Source organism: Aquila chrysaetos, chromosome 6, assembly GCF_900496995.4.
Source record: "Aquila chrysaetos chrysaetos chromosome 6, bAquChr1.4, whole genome shotgun sequence".
In the NCBI taxonomy this organism is placed as follows: Eukaryota; Metazoa; Chordata; class Aves; order Accipitriformes; family Accipitridae; genus Aquila; species Aquila chrysaetos.
This window is the reverse complement of record NC_044009.1, coordinates 7661819-7680562: the sequence shown is the minus strand read 5'-3', so window position 1 is coordinate 7680562 and position 18744 is coordinate 7661819. Positions and strand designations below refer to the sequence as shown.

The following is an 18744-nucleotide window of genomic DNA, read 5'->3' as shown; positions in this document are numbered from 1 at the left end:
AGGTGTTTTTCTAAGAAATAATCGGTATGGACATGGGTTGGTTGGTGGTGGGTGCAGCAGTGTGAAGGAGAGTACCTGCACTCAGGTCCCAAAACTGCAGAGAGCTGCTAGGACAAACAGCAACAGCCTGTTCTGAGGCAGAAGCAGCAGTTTTGGGGAGTGCCTTATTGTTCCCATCTTTTCTTAGCGTGTTGCATGCACTAAAGGTACTGAATGCATGCTCGATCTAGCTCTCTATTTGGCAACAAGTTAAAGAAATAATTTGTAAAAGAACACAAAGTTTTTTTGTAATTTGTTTTATTGCAAATTTTCTCAGTTAAACCAGGATTCACAGGTATTAATGCAACTTGTTCATGACCTGCATGCTAAATACCAGCCCAGGTGGGGACAAGATCAATACTTAATGCTTATTACAACAGCCTTAACAGGGTTATCCACTCTATCTGCAAATCCTGATAATTGAACAGTTATTAATTGTAGGTGTCACAAACGTATACATTTCTAATTTAGAAATTATGCTGGAAGGATGCAAGACTTTGTGTCTAAGATCCCTTTTCCTGTTTGCATTGCAGGACCCATCCGGTGAGACCTTGCTGGTGGTGAGGCAGAGCCTGCGCAGGTCACAGCAACCGGGGACCAGAAAGGTCAGAACTAATTTAACTTCTTAACTCGGCAGCTTGCAGAGCCTTGGCGATGGGCCCGTGTCAGAGAGCAGCTCCCCAGGATGGGAGTGGGGTCCTGAACAGAGCACAGCAGGCTGGGAAATGCGTCTTGCTCTAATTATTGCAGACCTCCAGCTGGTGTCTCAGCACCTCCTGCTAATACTTAAATTCCTTCTAGGGGTGGCGAGGGATGCTGCATCCACCTAAGCAGCTTGTGCAGGAACGTTCCTGTTATTGAAACACCTTCTTTTAAGATCTTTCTGCTTCCTTCCAGTGGACAGGCAGGGATCGGAGCAGTGGAAGCAGGTGATAACCAGCACTGGGAAGCACCGGAGGTAGCCTCCCCTCACCATTGGTAATGAAACGAGGGGACTAAGTGGGGTGTTGCTGCTTCATCTGCCTGATGTCTGAGCACACACCGAGACTGTTTGCAAGGTAACAGGCAGGTAACCCCGGCCGTTGGCTTCTGAGGGGTGAAATAAGTAAGTCAGTCACTTAAAATTATTTCTAAGCAGCACCACGCTCACAGCTGCCCTCTCCTGGCACGATGTGCCTTCTGCCAAGCTCTCTTCCTACATCAAAAACATTTGGGTGTGTTGGAGACTTTGCTCTTGTTCAGGAATGGGGAGAAAACACAGATCAGGGCTCCCACCACATTGATCTCTGGTTTAAAACGAGCCAGGCTTCCCACACCTCCCGGGAAGGCTGGTACAGGCAGCCCTTAACTTCCAGGGATTTCTGCTGGTGCAGCTCAGGCTCTGCTGGGATAAAGGAGGCCTTGGGGACAGAGAAGGACGGAGCTTTTCACAAGTGACTGGGACAGGGCCAGCCTCTTAATGCTCATCTCCTGCTTTAATTCCAGCATGCTCGGCCGTGCTGAGAAGGAACCGTGCTGGATGGACAAAATGGAAGGAAAAGGGAACCCAGGGTCCAGGTATGCTTCTGCACCTCCACATGTCCAGGCACCCCTTAATTAATTAAGCAAGCATGCTTATATGATAAAGAAAACCACAAAGACTTTTTCTGTTTTGAGTTAACAATTTAATAATAGAATTTTTTCTTTAAAAATAAAAACCTAAGCTCGTTGGGTTAGAGATCAGTAGATTTAAGTGCTTTATTTGAAGGTTGTAGCTGCGAAGCCACTCTGTGCGTTGAGGAGCGGATCAGTAGTACCGGTGCGGGGCCAGGGAGAAGGCATCACTGCATGTAGGCATAGCGCCAGTCCGTCAGGGGCACGTGTGTTTCTTTGACGGCCTGGGGAGACGTCCAGCGCAGGATGTAGTGGGGGCCACCAGGTTTGTCGTTTGTGCCTGTTTCAGAAGGAAAGAAAGTGCCGGTGGCCACGAGATTGAGGACGGGGGACTTGCCGGGAGGGGGATGTGGCTCAGTGCGCGGCCATGTAGGTAAGTGTTGTCTCCAGGCAGGAGTTTTTCATCTCACCTGAGATGCGGGAGCCTCCGAAGGGCTGCTGAGCCACAACAGCGCCTGTCGACTTATCGTTGATATAGAAATTGCCGGCTGCGTTGCGCAGAAGGTTCCTGGCTTCATCGATGATTCTCCTAAGGACGGACAGAAACAGCTGTGACCACGACACAACAGCAAAAACTTATGCGGAGGCCTCTACCTTTCTATAGCAATTAAAACTGCGCAAAAAGAGCATCTGCATTTCTTTGCACGTGTTTCCAGGACTGCACATTATTTAACACACGCTGAAATGGGTCGTGCATACTTAGAACTCAAATTATCCCAGTTTTGTTTTCTTTTAGTTTGTTTATCTTTTTAAGTTTTTATGGTTATAAAATGAAGGTAATTATAACTTAAAGAGGGTCCCTCTGTGAGGTTACACTGCTCATAGCCCTCCTCCCGTATGCTCCAACCACTGCCTTTGGGCTAGTTTCTCACCGAAAAAGCATTTTTGGGCTGAAAAACCACTTTAGAGGCATCCCCTTCCCTCCTCAGCGGGAGGAGGCTAAAAGCAGTGTAAGCTTTGCAGGAAATGCTTTCTCTCCTCCTCACCGTGCAGCGCAGGGCTCTGGAGAGAAGCAACCTCGATAGCTCACCCCAGAAGGGGGAAAAGCATCTTTGCTGTGTCGGGATGCCGCAAGGCAGCACGGATTTTGGCACTTACTTCTCCTGGGCGAAGACTGCCCCCGTGAGGCCATAGGGCGTTGTGGTGTCGATCAGCTCCAGGACCTCCTTGTACCGCTTTTCCGGGTAGACGTACACCGTGAGGACCGGGCCAAAAATTTCCTGTACAGCAAAATAATCAAGCACTCAGCGGGGACTGCCTCCAGAAATAAGCTGTGGGCGCTTCAGTACCCGATTAGCCAAAAAAGTGACAAAGCACAACATCCCCGCACCAACTTGCTGTACAACTCCTCTCTGTGCGCCCAGCAGACGCCTCCGGATGGGACCTGCGGCCCCTTTTGCACCTTTCCTGCCCCCTCCCTGCAAACCGCTCTCACCTCTTTCATGATGGGGTCCTGTGGGTCTTTGCTCTCCACGATGCACGGCTCAATGAAGTATCCAACGCTGTCGTCGCAGCCGCCTCCTGCCAGGATGGTGAGGCTGGACGACTTCTTGGCGTGCTCGATCCATTTCTTTATCCGTGCAAAAGACTGAGAAAAAAAATAAAATAAAAAAAGAGTGTGGGTTTGGGGGTCTAAGAGGAGGTTTGGGCAATCCGTTTCAGGGCTATGCTGCTCTTACTGCTCTTCCAGCTCAGGAGGAGGGGTGAGAGCTGGAAAAACAGACCCGGACACTCTGAACCTTATGTCTGAGATAGTTTCTCAGCAAAATAACCCACTTTTCTAGAGGCTCAGTGACTAAGGCATGCACTACTCCAGAAGGGAGCAAAAGAGGGCTGATAATCAGCTCTGACTAATCACTGATGTTCATACTTTGCTGTAAGCAATAAAACCCATTTAACCTAATGCTTAATGAAAGCCTGGTGGTGTTACCTTCTTGCACTGGCAGAAACAGGAGAGGTGAGCTCACCTTGTCATCAATCACTGCGGAGAAAAACGTCCCAAAGTCCTGGGCGGGCTGCGGGAAGCCAGAAAGGAGGCAATATAAGTACACACTATGCCAAAAAGCTAACTCTGAAATTAGGAGGAGCTGAAATTCCCCAAATAACATTTCTCCGCTCCAAACACACCTCTGTTTGAGGGCGCAAGCTACCCCTTTTCAATTAGTCTGCAGTATTCAGCGACTTACACAATCCTTCCTGCAGACACTGGCTACAAGTTAATTTCTAATCAGTAAAAAAAGATGAAGGGGGGGGGCACGGAGGGGCGGTGGTGGGGAGAACCAGTGGATAAAAAGCTCGGTTCAATAGGAATTAGTAGCCAGTTACCGCAGTCTCTAATCCCATCAACCACCCGCTGAGCCGCAAAGCCCTTCAGCAGCCCGGCAGCTCCGCTCACGTCTCCCACTTTGATCTTCCCGTGCTCCTCCAGCAGTTTCTCTTTGATCTGGGGCCACAGCGAGTCCGGGGCGTAGAGGCGGGAGCAAGCCGAGCATTTTTGGCCGCCGTACTCAAAGGCCGAGCGCAGGGTCCCGTTCACCACGCTGGCCACATCGGCCGAGCTGTGCACAAGGTGGAAGTTCTTGCCGCCGCACTCTGGTGCCGGAGAAGGGAGGAAAAGGGGCAAGGGAGGAGTTGTCCTCCTCCTGCGCCGGCTCTGAAAAGCACGAGCCACGGCCACGGCCCTTGCAGGGGGCTCGGCCAGCGCTCGCCCTGCCCGGTCCACGGTTCCTCAGGGAACAGGGACAGTGCCACAATCCCAGGGAGCACAACGCCAGAGCTGGGACAGGCTTACAAAACTGATGGAAAAGAGACCGAGCCAAGTTCCCAAACTTAGCGTGGAGGTTCTGCAACCCCGGAGAGCCACCGTCTCCCGCCCGAGTGCCAGTTCCCTACCATAAAAGCCCACCACCCCGTGCCGGAGTGAGCCGGTGCTGTAAGCTCCTCTAAACACCCAGCGCACCCAAACGAACAAGCTTTACGCTTCTGCCAGAGAGGGTGGACAGTACGCAATTTACTGTGTCATTTGCTCTCTGCTCACAAGGAGAGGAATCCTGACCATCACTTCAGTTTCTCCCTGAGCAGGGGAAGAAACTGAACCCCCAACCCCTGCATGGCCTTCCCCCCCCCCCCCCCCCCAAAAAAAAGGTCTAAGAAGTGGCAGTTACCTCCAGCCAGGCGTGGGAAATTGCGGTAGCGATCCAGGTTTTCGGAAACCTGCTTCCAGAGCCGTTTGAAAGTCCTGGAAGAGAATGGAGGAGCTGGTTAGTGCACTCTTGCCTTTGCACAGGGGTGGCACTTGGAAAAGGCACATGTGGGTGACGTGCCCTGCTGAAGGGGACCCCAGCAAACCCCTGCATCCATCCCCAAAAGAAGGGATGCCCTGCAAGCGGAAGAGGAGATGCTAGCTGACGACGAGACCCTTGGTCTCAAAGCCATGGCACTACACAACAACCCCCTAGTTTTAAAAATAAGAAACTGTTGCAGTGTCACAGGGAAGACCACAGGAGCGAGCATCCAGCAGAAGTTTCTGTTCTTCCCCTTTCCCCCCTTCCTTTCGGTCCTTACTGTGACAAACCCCTTGGCTGAAAAACAATAAAAATGCTAATAACCTCCCACCAGGAGGCACAGCCGCTAATACTAATTTATGAGCTTCCCACCTTTAAAGCACGGTGCTCATCAGACCATGTCCCTCATCGGTGGAGCAGGGTCCCCAGGTTTAATAGCCCGTTACGGGCTGCCGGGGCCCTCAGCGTCGCTAACACACTCCGACGCATGGGCAGAGCGCAGGTTTGCAAATCTACGTGGAGCTGGCATCGCTCTGCCAGCGCAGTGCGGTTTGTCAAGCCAAATCACAGCATCTCTGGGAGACAGGGCAGTGTCACATTCAAGTTTGTCTATTCTCTGTGCCTTGAGTTTAGCAACAGAAACTCCTTGCTATTAAACGCACTCCCTGTAGCTAGAAAACCTGGTTAGACACTTTTTTTAATCAGTTTTAAAACCGTACTTTAAATATGTCGTGTAAGGAGGGCCCGTTGTCTGCCTGCTACCCTACTCAACGCTGTCCTACATGTTCAAAGGACCAGCAGACGAGCACCCAGCATCATCTCAGCCAGCGGCTCCTCACCCCTCTCCCCCCACCGCTCCCCTCCCCAACGTACGGCACGCTGCCGGTGAAATTGAGCCCGCAGAAGTGCTCGGAGCTCGTGACGGTGTCTCCGAACACGGGCCCATCCGCTGGCACAAACTGCACGACGTTCGGAGGGAGCCCAGCTTCGAGGAGGATCTTGTAGACAGCGTAGCTGGAGAGCAGGGCAGTGTCGCTGGGCTTCCACAGCACCACGTTTCCCTAGGGGAGAGGAGAAAGTCAGCACACGAGGAAAGGCTTCAGCCCCAACGCAGGTAAGCAATTCTTAAATGCTCTGGCAAAAGTCTGTCCCGCAGCCCACAGCAGGTGGGACGGGAGCAATGGCACCTTTGGGTGCCCAAAGCATTGGTTTTGAAAATGGCCTGCGATAGCCCTGGTCAGCCGAAGGCACAAAAATCCTCCCCTTTCACACCACTGGGCCGCTGTGCCTCCCCTTTCACACCCTCCCTTGCCGGGGACGCACAGTTTTGTCTTCCCTAAAGAGGAGCCACAAAACGCAGACCTGTTTTATGTCTTGGGAGGTGGGATGGCGCCGCTAAGAAATATGCTTACGACACTGCAAGCGCTGTCACTCGCCGGCCAGCCAAAGCAGTGAAATAAAACCTCACGCCCGGATTAATCGTGCACAAGCAAACAACACAATCGGCTGGAAAACACAGCACTAAAACGCCGGTGGCGGCACCCCACCCCTTTGGCTCCATGCCACCGTCCTCCCTTCGGCTCCATGACCTCCCCTGCGTCACCGTCACACTGCTTGGCTCCCACCGCACATGACTCTGCAACAGGGTCACAGCCCCGGGGCAGCAGGAGGGGGATTTTCAGACTCGGTCTCAACCAGGCGCTTGCTTTCCAGGGACTCGTGGTGCAGGCAAAGCTCCTTCCCCTCCCCCCATAACCCTTCCACTCCAAACGGTGAGAAAACTGAACCACACTCTGCAAAAAATCTCCAAGCAACTGCGAAATCTAACTCGGGCCACGGTTGGAGACTGGATGCCCTGCAGCCTGGATACCGGTGCGGTGCGGCAACTGCTCCGGTCCCAAGGAAATTCCGCTCCTGATGCTGCAATGGCATTAACTGCATTGATCTATCCAGCTATTTAGGCAAGAGCAATGTTTAATCCCCTGGGAAGCGCACTGTGGTGACTAAAACACTGGGGCTCTAATTAATACCCACTTATTAAGCACCATTTTCTCCTAAATTTAATTCCAGGTACCACCTGCCCCTGAGCTTGTCAAGTCACCCGCTGATGCCCTGCTCCTTTTTGCCCCAGGCCTGGGGTGAGCAGGGGGATTTCATCACCCTGCAGCAGCCCGGTGGGAATATATCGTCACGCTGGAGGAAGGAGAGGCAGATGTACTGCAGGACGCCCAAAACAGTTCACCCAGACCTGCCAGCACAGGCTTACTCCATCCCAGCAAGGTTCATCTGCTCTGGGATGAGCTTACCACCAAATGCCCCAAAGCTGAGGACCTTCCTCGAATCCCAGGGTGGGAGGAATGCATCTCCCTCCCCCAAAAAACTTCCCAGCTCCATGATAGCTTCATGCTCTTCCTTCCTTCTCCCCTATAAAAGTGAGAGGTTCAAATGCTTCACCTTGAATATGACTTTAAAATGTGATGTCCCCAGATTAAAAGCTTGGTGTTCTCCCTTATCGCAGCCTCTTCCACTTCCAACAAAGGACACTACTGCTGGAGGGACCATCTTTGGTGCCAGGTTGAAATCTGAGCCTAATTAGTAAAGAGCTTAGGACAATTTTGTGGGGTTTTTTTTTCCAGTGCAACAATAAATTAATTAATCCTAGCTCAAATTCATCAGGTTAATACAGTCTCTCCCCAAAACCCACCCTGCAAAGGCAGGAGCTCCCCACGCTCGACGGGCACATTGGGGTAGGACACGTACAGAAATGCTGTTTACCAATACTTTGACTTTTTGGACAATCTCCTGTCTCCCAGTTCAGTGCTAAATGCCAGAGCCACAACCCGCTCTCTCCTACCTTCGCCCTAACACACCTGCTGTACCCAACAAATGTCACCCAAGAGGAACCCGAGCAATTACAAACTGATTACACTTTCATATCGCAACAGCACCCTGAAACCCTGTTCACAGAGCAAGCACCACATAAGAAAATACCCAACACCCCCCCCCCCGCCCCATATTTCTCATCTCCCTCCCTCCTGCAGTACCCTGACCTCCTCTCAATCTAAAACGCAGCCTAGAAGTGAAAAGACACCTTGCTTCAGAATAAAACCCCCAGAAGAGCAGGTTTGGGCAGTTTTTCCTTTTCCAACACTTCCCCCATCACACCTGTCCATCAGTGGCCAGGTCTAAACTCCAGCCACTAGAATGCCTTCTTGTAATTAAAGACATCTGAGATTAATTGCAAGACAGCTGATTGAATTCAAGGGGACCAACAGACGCAGGACCCCAGGTGTGTCCTATTGAACAGCACCAGAGAACCACAGAGGCCAAATTCAGCCTCGGAGAGACTGGGTCCCCCTCCCAGCCTTTCTCCAGACTGTTCTCTCCACCCCTGGCTCTCCTTAAACCCCACCACAACACTCACCATCAATGCCGGAGCCCCTGCCAGGTTGCCGCCGATTGCCGTGAAGTTGAAGGGAGAGACGGCTGCCACGAAACCCTGCGGGTGGGAGAGGAAAGGGACCGGTGGGAGCACGGTGACTCCTCTCACCATGGCGTCACACCGCAGCTTAGGGCAAAAAAGGGAGCTCCAGAAGCAGGGGGACAGCCCCAGCCCTCCTCCTCACCTCCAGCCCCCGGTAGACCATGCTGTTGGTGCTGACGTCCACGCTGATGGGCTGGCTGTTCTCCAGCTCCAGGGCATACTTGGCATTGAATCGGAAGAAGTCTATCAGCTCTGCAGCAGCATCGATTTCCGCCTGGATGACTGTTTTACCCTGTCGGGAGAGGTCGCATCAAATAAAAGCACCGAAGGGGAGGGCGTGGGGAGGAATGCAGCAGCTGTGAGCCGCAGCGGTGCGGCACAGCGCATCTGGATGCGGTTTGTGGGTTGCCTCTCTCACGCAGACCACGAGCTCGCTTCCGAAAGATGCGGCTTCTTGCAAGTCCCCTTCCTGCAACATCTCCTTCGCACCAAGCAGAGGCAAGCGCGGCCCGTGCCCTGTGCCAGGAGACATCACATCCACCCATGTTCCCCCACCACCCTTTAGTGCCTCCCCTGGGAAAGCCAGGGCTGCTGGGGCGTTTTGCGAGGGAAACCCTGATAATCGCAGCCCACCACACCAGTTGATCCTGTTCCCGTGACGCTTGACTCCCAGCTACAGCTCCCTTCCTTCTCAGCAAAGAGGCAAGGATCAGTCTGTAACCCCTCGCAGCACTGGCACTTCTAACACTATGGACATTCCCACTGCCAAAAAATACCTTGGCAGCTCCTCCTGCCCTGCTTCCCCGGCTCCCCACATTCCCTCCCATTCGCCCCAGCTATCCACCAGGTCAATCCCGTATTCCCCTTACCTGCCCGATCATGGTTTTGGCCAGCACTTCTGCTCGCCTCGGGCCGCTCAGCATGTCAGCCGCCTTCAGGAAGATCTGGGCTCGGTCCTGGACCGGTTTCAGGTCCCATTCCTTCCTCGCTGCCAAGGCAGCGTTAATGGCTTTGTTAATGAGCTCCTGCAGAAGAAAAGGGGAAAAGCAGCAAGGAGGAACTCACCATCTCTCCGTCACCAGGTCGGAAAAGAAAAGCGAGGAGCCATCCACCCCCAGGCACTACCACAGCAGCCACCTTCCCATCACAACCCCAAATTTGCAGCTCCTGGTACCAATTTGTTCCAGGATCCCTGGGAATTGGAAAGCCAGCACCTGCCAATGGAGCTCCCTTGCTCACAATGTGAGCAGCAATTAGCGTTTCATCCAGACTTCTCACTGGCAATCTCAAAGCGCATCACACCGCAAGCCTCGTAACCCCACTGCGAGATAAGGCTTGCTAAACCCAGACAAAGTGCTGTCGCTCCCCCCACCTCAAAAAAAATGAAAGGAAGAGGGAGGGCAATGAGGTGCACTCACCTTGTTGGCATAGCAGTACTTGGCCACCTTGTGCGCATGATTAAATGGCTGAAAAGAGAAGAAAAGCCTCCAGAGTTATCAGTCCAACAGCTCTCCCTCCTGCCAGGCACATCCCCCTGCTCTGTTCTCACTTGTTAAATAAGAATTTTCCCCAAACTCACCGACAGCTGGTACCGCACCGTCGACGTCCACACCTCTTCTCCCCCGATCACGCACGGGATGGATTCTGTCTTGCCCTTCAAGTCAGCAAGGGCCTAAGCGAGAGGAGAGCACTGCGGTGGGACTTGCGCACGCAGACCTCCACCAGCTGCCCCCCCCCGCTCCATCCATCCTCGCCCCCAGCCCCGCGAGCAAAGGGAAACCCGGGGACAGGCTTCCTTCCTTCCCTGGGTATGGGGTGCCCGCGGGCTGGAGGGATGGGAGTTACAACTCCCAACTGTCCCCAAAGGGAAGGAGCGGGCGCTGGGCAGGACGGGGCTTCCCCCCACCCCGGGAAAGAGCCTGGGGCTGCTGTGCAGCACCAGAAGCAGAAACCAGGACCTTAAAGACCCCCCAAAAAAAAGGCTGATCCCCTGCGGCGGTACCTTCTGAAGCGCTGCTCGCTCGGGGCTCCCTGGTTTAAACTCGAGGATCGGCTCGTTGGTCACCTCGATGGCCGAGCGGTGCTGCCATCTCCGCCTAGGAGAGGAGCAAGACAGACGCTGAAATCCCCCCCGGTTTCCTCCTCCTCTCCGCACCCTCGCCTCCCAGAACGCGTGTTTCACTGCTCAACGCGTTCCCCGGCCAAACCGGCCGCGCGCGCCCAGGCACCGCACCGCGTTATCACGCCCGCGCTCCATCCCGTCGGATAACGATGCCGGAGCTGGGAAGCGAGCCTGGACATCGTAGCCCCCGGCCAACTATCCCTTCTCCTTGCTATGCAAAAGGTGCTGGAAAAGGAATTCCTAAGGGACGACGCGCAGGGCAAGCTCCGAATCGATCCCGTTTGCTCCAACGCCCCAACGCGCCGCCAGCTCCCGGCAAAGTCCAGGGCGCGGGGGCAAAAGCCGGGCTGGCACGCTCTGCCCGCTCCAGCGAGCAACTGGACCTTGGCAGCTCGGGGCCAGGAGTTTCCCAACCCGGCTTTGATATTAAATTGCCCCTCTCAGCAAAAAAGGGGGCAAAAAGGAGGAAAAAAGCGCAAAGACTGGGAGGGAGCGTGGGGGCAGCGGGGAAGGTGCCCAGCAAGAAGCAAGGGAAGGCCGGGCCAGCAAAAGGGACTAAAGGCAACGCACGGCCAAGGGGAGCCGGCGGGTCTTCCACCCGCAACGCCCCGCCACGCGTGGAAGTGCTGCAAGGAGGGGGTTTGCGGGGGGGGTGGGGTGGCTGCTCCTCCACCCCCTCCCACAGGGAAGGGAAGGGAAGGGAAAGGGAAAGGGAAAGGGGAAGGGGAAGGGAAAGGGGAAGGGAAAGGGAAGGGGACGGGACCCCCCGGCACTCACCCGCCGCCCCGCAGCCCACGCAGCGCCCGCCACATCCCGGCCCCGCCGCGTTCCCCGGCCCACGGCCGCGCCCAAACCACCACCTCGGGAAAGGGGGGGTGTGTGGGAGGCGGCTAAGACAAACCCATAAAATTAAATATTAAAAAAAAAAAAAAAGGAGGGGGAGGGAAGGGGGTTGCTCGCAGAGCGGCCCCACACCCGCGCGCTCTCTGTGCGTGGGGCGTGTCCCTCCGCACCCCCCGTGGGGCGGGAAGGAGGTGTCGTCGTCCTCTTCCACAGTCCCCCCCCGCCCCGCGGCGGTGGTTGAGCCCGGCCGACGGGGCGGCCGCGCGCCGCGGCACGTGGGGAGGGCGGGGCGGAGCGCTGGCACGAGCTAAAAATAATTAAAAGAAATTTAAAAAGAAATTAAAAAAAAAAAAAACAAAACCCAAAACAAAACCCAAAAAACCTCAAAGCAGCCAAACCAAGCCGAAGGAAGCGGCTGTCCCTGTGCAGCACCTCCGGGAGCGGGAACAGACCTGTGTGGGGAGAGAGAGAACAGGGAGCTGGAGCAGCTGAAATTTGATTTAAAAAAAGGGGGATTTTAACCCAAAATGGGGCCTGGGTGGGAGCACGGGGTATTTTTATTTGCAGAAAGGGGAGCAGCATTTCAACATGGGCAGCTGAAAGATCCTAATTTTTAGGGGAGCTTTGGAGTATTTTGGGACCCCAAATCACCAGGTGTGTTTGTGGCCCCCTGCCTCACATCCCAAAAAGCAGCTTTTTCCCTAAAAGGTATTTTCCAACCCCAGAATTAACACACAGAGACATTAACCAGGAGTTTGGTATTTATTTTATAGGTTTGTTTTTGTTTTTTTCCTTGTAACCAGAGAACGACTGTAACCCGTTTTCATCGACAAGCTCCCGCGCTCCCCCCTGGCGCAGGGAAGCCCGTGGGGTACGCGACCGATGGGTCGAACGCCCAAGGATGAACCCCGCTCCGGAGGGGCGGCACGGCTGAGGACGGACAGACGGACGCAGGACGGGAGACCAGAGCGGTGTACGGGGAGCCGGAGAGCAGACCTGGAAGGGGTCGGTGGGGTCGGTTTTGGCACTAAAAAAGGAAAACGGAGATAATCCGGTGGAACTCAGAGGAGCGCGAATGCTTCTGGCTCTCGCTGCGGGCGTTTCTCGGTGCCCCTGCTAAAGTGGATTAAGATTTCTGAAGCCTTTGATGGTCCGAAATCCACCGCCAGTAAGTGCGCGTACCATTTGGCCTGCTTGCAAATTCCCAGGACAGACTTCCAGCCACAGAGGAAATCGATTTACATCTCGACACCGGAGCAAGCTTGGGAGCTGGTTCATCCTTTGTCCTTTCCTCACCAGAGATCAAATAGCATCATCAGTTCAGTCTTTTTCTTTAAAAGAAGCTAATATACAGAATATAAAGCACAATATTTACAACAGTACAGTAAACAGGTTCATTTCCACACTGATCAGTAGTCTGTTTTAATGTGTATAAAAGAAATTCTTATATGACCTAAGAGGAACTGACAAGAAGTGACACAGCATGGGGAAAGAGTCATCAATACCCTCCACTTAAACACGTTAAATAATAAATAATCATTTTTGGCAGAACTTAGCTACATACACTTTAGCCGCAGGTAAGGTGTTTTAAGGACTGAATTGCGTGTCTCTTTTGGTGAAACCACGTTACACAAGAAGTGCGTCTAGTGACCAAGCTTTTAATCATCCTCAACCCTCTCTAATAAGAAAAAAGAAATTTTAGGATTTCAGATGAAATCTGCACAGGGACCGTCAGTTCGGGCAGCCCACAAACCACAGGCGTTGGGTTGGTGGCACAGTGGTACTGGGGCGTTCTGCCATGGAAATGACACAGGTTTGAAGCCACCCCAGGGTTTTTAAGCATTAACATCATTATTTCCTCCAAAGACGGAGCCAGCCAGACCTACAAGCACCACCTTTGCTTACAAAAGTGCTTCACTGTTGGAGTGCCTCAAATTAGGAGGGAATTGTGATTTCTAGAAGCATCGAATACCCACTTCTTAAACACAATTTGTTGCTTCTTCAAAAGAGAAGCTTTGAAAGGCTCCCGCAAATGCGGAAGGGTCTTAAGACACTGAACTACACACAAAAACAGACAAAAAGAAATAATCAAGTGTTTCTTCACTACTCTGCCAACGACTCGTGTTCAAGCCTTCCGTGCTCCCCTCTCCAGAAATGGGTTGGCAAGGGACTGAATTAAGAATTTGGCAGGTAGTGTTTCTAGTTCACCTCTAACCCCAGCATTATTAACACCAGGATACTATGTGTTGCCATGATTGGCAATATCTTTTCGCATTTAAAACTCAAAACTGACAGAAGTTACATTCTACTACAAGCTTAAAATCAAGCATTTGGGGGACTTGACACTGAAGGCAAAGATTTTTAAAGCCTGCGTGTTCCCCTGCAACCAAGTCCTGGAGCAGTACAAAAGAATAAAAAACCCAAAGTCCTGAAGCAAAATGTGGAAAATCCTCATCAGGGTATTATTACACCATGGAAGCACTATCATTTCTTAATTTTGCTGTGATAAATCGTGCTTTAAACATTCAGCTCTAAAATGAAGCACTCTCAAACGCGAAACACAACCAAGAGACTTCCCAGTATTGCAATTCTCTTCCTCACGCGCTCCAACACAAACATTCTTCCATTTTTTTCCAGAGCCAAGGGAAACATAAGGAAATAGCTGCTTTAGAGAGACCGCAGCGCTGTGGCAAGGCTATGAGCACCCACTGATCGCCGTGGCTTTTCCTCAACCAACCTCGGACCGATGACCCAACTTGTATTTTTGCTGGCAGGAATGGTTAAGCAAAAAAACCACAACCTCATAATGAGAAGCAGCTTTAGATCTATATTCAGGCACAATTCTGATTATTTTGTTTCATCAAGTTAATTCCAATTTATACCTGTGTAGACAAACACAATTTATCTTCCAACCAGGTAGAACACAAACCCCACTCTGGGGCAGATTTTAAAACTACTGTGCTGCAATCACCCCCGGTATTAAGGGGAGCAAACAGAGGTTCTTACCGTCTCCAGCAGAATGCCTCGCAATCGGGGGAAAGCAAAAAAACACCAGGGGAAACAGCAATAATTCTGCAGTTGCACAAAAGCTGTTAACCTGTTTTTCTTTCCCTCCCCCTCTTGCTCTGAGGAAGCGATGGGCAAGTGCTTCACAGCCATACCTGTGAGGTTGTTTCTGTGTTGTCGCTTGAAACTGTTTGAGAATTTGGAGTCCCATCAGAGCAGAAGATACTTTACAAGGGAATAATTGCATTTGCCAACAGAATTCTGTTTGCACTTTAAAAACCTCTAATAAAAATAGAATATATACTGTGTTTCTTATAAATAGATTACACATTTAGCTTAGATGAGTTTCATTACATTCCCCCCCGACACTTTTTTTTTAAAGAATTTTGTTTTTTCATTGTGTGAACTAATATGATAATTACTAAGTCTTTGAAAAAAATGTTTGTACCACATTATTCTTTGGACATTTTTGAACAACATGCATCCACAAAAGCAACTGCCATTTGTTTACTGAAAACACTTTTTGTACAAACCCATTTTAGGAATTTGATATATTATTACACCGCTAACAAGCAAAAAAATTTGCTTCCTTGAAATCCCCTTTTAAAAAATGAGAAACAATGAGGAGGATTTTCTGATTGTAAGTCTAAAAAAGTGTCAATATGACACCGCATTAAGAATAGAAAACAAAAATAAAGTATTTACAGCTTTACAAAGGAAAAAGAAAGAGGTCATCAAAATCATTTCCAGCATTTTCACAATTTTTTTCTGGCAAGCTTTTGATCTGGTTTCTACAGAGTGGTTATACGCAAACAGAACAGGACCCACTGTCAGCTAAATCAGCAGCATCGCTTGAAACTAAACCAAAGACCTCCTTAGGGAAACTATCAAGGACCAACCCTCATAACTCCCAAAAGGTTGATCCACCAAGTCCTATACAGCCTAAATGAAAATAAAACCCCAATCCCAAGTATGAAAACACCTTTTCTTCCTTAAGAATGGATTACATATGATTATAAGAAACAGACACCAACAACAGTGGTAATTTACCGTCATACACATCACCATCGTACACATTATTTCTATACCCTCTACTATAGACCCACATCCCTTACACTTACCAACAAATGCAACCCTATTACAGATGCTCCTCGTAATTATGGCTACAAGATAAACTGTAGGTTACAGCTAGCTTGTTTTGACAGCTGAATTTCTGCTTCTTCCCTTGGCTCTCAGTGTCAAACTGAGGATATTCTTTCCTACCCTCAGCATACCAGCTACTAGTTTCAAAAACACTCAGCCTTTTTCCTACTAGGACACTGAGTTTTAAAGAAAAAAAAAAAGAAAAAAAAGAAAAAAAAACCCAACCCAAACACAAAAAACCAAACAGCAGCTAAGCCGGACGGCCATTAAAATTGCTCAGTTTCTCCAGTACCAAAAAGCATTTCATAATTGAGGAGAGCTGAACAACAGCCTCCGACAAGGCTGATTCACTGTGCAAGTAGATTGCTTAACAATGCCTCCACCAAAGTCACTAAAGCATTACAGACATTCAGCTTTGGCAGATGGTTTCTCAGCCTCGTGAGAAACTATGTATTAGCAGCTGAAGTTCATACAGGCTTGAAAACCTTAAGAGTACTTTATTGAAAACATGCAGTCCCAGCCCCCTCAAAAAAATATCACATCTCTTGCCCCCACCCACCCACCCCAACTTGCAGCCCTAGCGAACACGACATTTACCACTTTGGCCACCTAAGAAATAATAGGAATGAGCACTTTGGAATAAGGTTTCTTTTCCAGAGAAAACTTATCTACATTTACATGATGAAACGGGCTTTGAAAAAGCCCCTAACCCACACCACAGGAACCAAGAAGTTGTTAGCTACTCTACGAATAACTGCACTGAGTATTGCAATCAGTAAAGAAACCCCAAGAATATCCTTGGATCTATTTTCTTGGACAGAAGCCATCAATTGTGGATCGTGGCCTCCACATTGTGGATCCAGATGGATCATCCTAGTACTCCTCCCACACTGAAAAACACAGGGAGCCCATTTGATTCACGTGGCCTAAAAGCACCACCGTGTCCAAGCCAGAGATGGATCTGAACAGCGATGAAACTCCAGGCAGCAACACAGGAAACTCAAATGGAGAAGACATTACTGTACCCACAGTTACAGCGTGAGCAGAAACCCTCCGAGGTCCTGCCCCTCTGCATAGCTGCGCAAGACAGAGCCATTTCTGCCCAGGAACGAGCCATTTGCCGAGACACTTGGGCTCTTTTTGGAAGAGAGCACCGCTGATCTATACTGGCTGTATGCTTACAATGCAACCCTGCTGATTTCAAATCAATACTTAAGGGAGGCTTGGAAACAATACTCAGGAAGCTAAAAAAATTGGCCAGCTTACCTTTACATAACACTGAGAGGGTGCTTAAATGGGGTATTTCCCTGTCCAGTCCTAGCACTGCTCCTACATAGCAGTTTCTAAGCTTCCTGGCAGGAAAAAGAATACATTTGGTGTTTACTCCAAGTCTTGCAACTGCTAGTTAACTACACAGTTACCTTTAGGCAGTATTAACTACACTTTCAATCTTGGTCTAAAAAACAAACAAAAAATTATTGGCTGAGGTTTATACCCTGTTTTTACCTGGCTGAGGTGCTACAATTCCCATTAATAACCATGAACAGCTTGATGACGCCAGAGTTTCCTCAAACACCACCAAGTGATCTGACTTTTGATGCTGCTTTCTCAGTGTAAAAATACAGAAAGATTGACAAAGCCTAGGTCTTCTCACTTTCTCACAGAGAAAGCACATGGCTGTTCTTCCCTAATTCTAGGGCAGCAGTAGTTTGGGATTCATTTTACTAGACCCTAAAAAAGGATTACAGTATTTTCCAATGTTCAGCTTTTCAGAAGAACAGTGGTCTGGAACTCTCCCAATGTCATGTCTCAAGCCTACATCTATACCACCGCATGTCAGTTTATCCTGATGCTTCAACTATCCCACTCTAAACATCATGAAAGCAGCATAAAATGGAGTTATCTCCCTGTCAGCAAAGTAAAATCTGCAAACACTATGTTTTTTTAAAAAAAAAAATAATCCTGAAAAAAGAAAACACAAACCAACATGGGAACTGAAGGGCTGATTCCCCTCTTAATCCAATCACTGGAAACAAAGGCATTGTAATACAACATTCCTCCTCAAAAGAAGCTCTACAGATAACTAACATGTGCAAATGTGTTTTTAGCTTTCCTTTCCCCAAGAGATAACTGTAGCCCAGCAGGGACCAAACATTCCATAAATAAGGCGAGCTTTTTTTTTTTTTTTTTTTTTTTGCATAGTAGTTTATCAGTGATAGTCCCACCCCACTGAACCCTCCTTTGTCCACCTGCTTTGCCACCGAGCTGAGACCTGCTTCTTCAGATTCTGGAGTCTAGCAGAAAGCTTGTACAAATCTCAAAGGCTCCTTCACTCAGAAAGATGGAATGAAGAAATTCCTTTCAATATTGTATAACTGCTTAATCCTAAAAGCTGTCTCTAAACCCGCTATTATTTTTAAAGGTTTACAGTTCAATTTGGAGACATTCTGTTTTGTGCCAAACATTGGTAATTGTACCATAATTGTCTTGGGTTTGCTTCTCATTTGCCAGCGTTCCTTTTGCCAATCAGTGCAGCAGTTCAATAAAACCATCAGCATACTGAAATACCCAGAGCCTTTGCAGCACCATTCTCTGCTGCTACCAGATTTTTTTAAATAATATTTTTTATAAAAACACCTGCTATTAATATTCCACTGGAGCTCAAAGTGGCTCAGCTTGGGGCAAAGGCACAATTAAAACACCATGTTTTCTTACAGGACTCTGCGATTATGATTTGTATAACAATAGAAATTTACAGCACCAATCCTTGGGTGGGGTGGGGATGCGTGTAGGAATGAGTCCTTAGAAACCCTGTGCAAGGGCTTACAAGTCTTTTTTTTTTTCCTCCCATCAGTGTATCGTTTTTTAATCTTTTCTTGTATCTTCCCTTTCACTGGAATGCACCAACTACGTATCAGCTGACCATGGGCTCCACATCCGTCTCTCTGTCCAACTCGTCCTGAATTTCATCTGTGTTTCCTGAGTCACTGCTGGCTACAGAGCTGGGAGATGGAGAATTTCTGTAGAAAAATTCAGAGAAAGGTTTAGACAAAAAATTAAATATCATTGACAGAAGGAAAAAAAAAGGAACCTTTAAAGAAAATTGTCACTTTCACTTCCCAAAACAAGTTACAACATCCTTTATTAACATTAAACTTTGTGTTTAAAGT

The 18744-nt window shown here is 49.7% G+C and overlaps 2 protein-coding genes across 6 annotated transcripts in view; both read right to left on the bottom strand.

The window, feature by feature from the left end:
• Nucleotides 1–1680: 1680 nt before the first annotated feature.
• Nucleotides 1681–11422, bottom strand: ALDH4A1 (aldehyde dehydrogenase 4 family member A1). 3 transcript variants are annotated; one of them, XM_030018889.2, is made up of 15 exons: nucleotides 11360–11422; nucleotides 10463–10556; nucleotides 10040–10132; nucleotides 9879–9926; nucleotides 9330–9485; nucleotides 8603–8752; nucleotides 8401–8475; nucleotides 5850–6037; nucleotides 4857–4930; nucleotides 4088–4284; nucleotides 3660–3707; nucleotides 3128–3280; nucleotides 2791–2912; nucleotides 2103–2221; nucleotides 1681–1972 (listed from the first exon to the last, which is right to left on the bottom strand). In XM_030018889.2, exons 1-15 carry the CDS (start codon nucleotides 11392–11394, stop codon nucleotides 1860–1862), a joined length of 1665 nt encoding a protein of 554 aa, XP_029874749.1. In that variant the 5' UTR covers nucleotides 11395–11422; the 3' UTR covers nucleotides 1681–1859. The 3 variants fall into 3 exon arrangements, with proteins under 3 accessions (XP_029874749.1, XP_029874747.1, XP_029874748.1); XM_030018887.2 differs by lacking the exon at nucleotides 11360–11422 and adding an exon at nucleotides 10643–10776; XM_030018888.2 differs by lacking the exon at nucleotides 11360–11422 and adding an exon at nucleotides 10694–10776.
• A 746-nt stretch (nucleotides 11423–12168) lies between these two features.
• Nucleotides 12169–18744, bottom strand: part of IFFO2 (intermediate filament family orphan 2) — a 44116-nt gene continuing 37540 nt past the window's right edge. For all 3 annotated transcript variants that reach the window (XM_041124001.1, XM_030016575.2, XM_030016574.2), the window contains one exon: nucleotides 12169–18594. In XM_041124001.1, coding sequence (XP_040979935.1) covers nucleotides 18489–18594 — 106 coding nt within the window. In that variant the 3' untranslated portion in view covers nucleotides 12169–18488. The remainder of the gene's footprint in view (nucleotides 18595–18744) is intronic.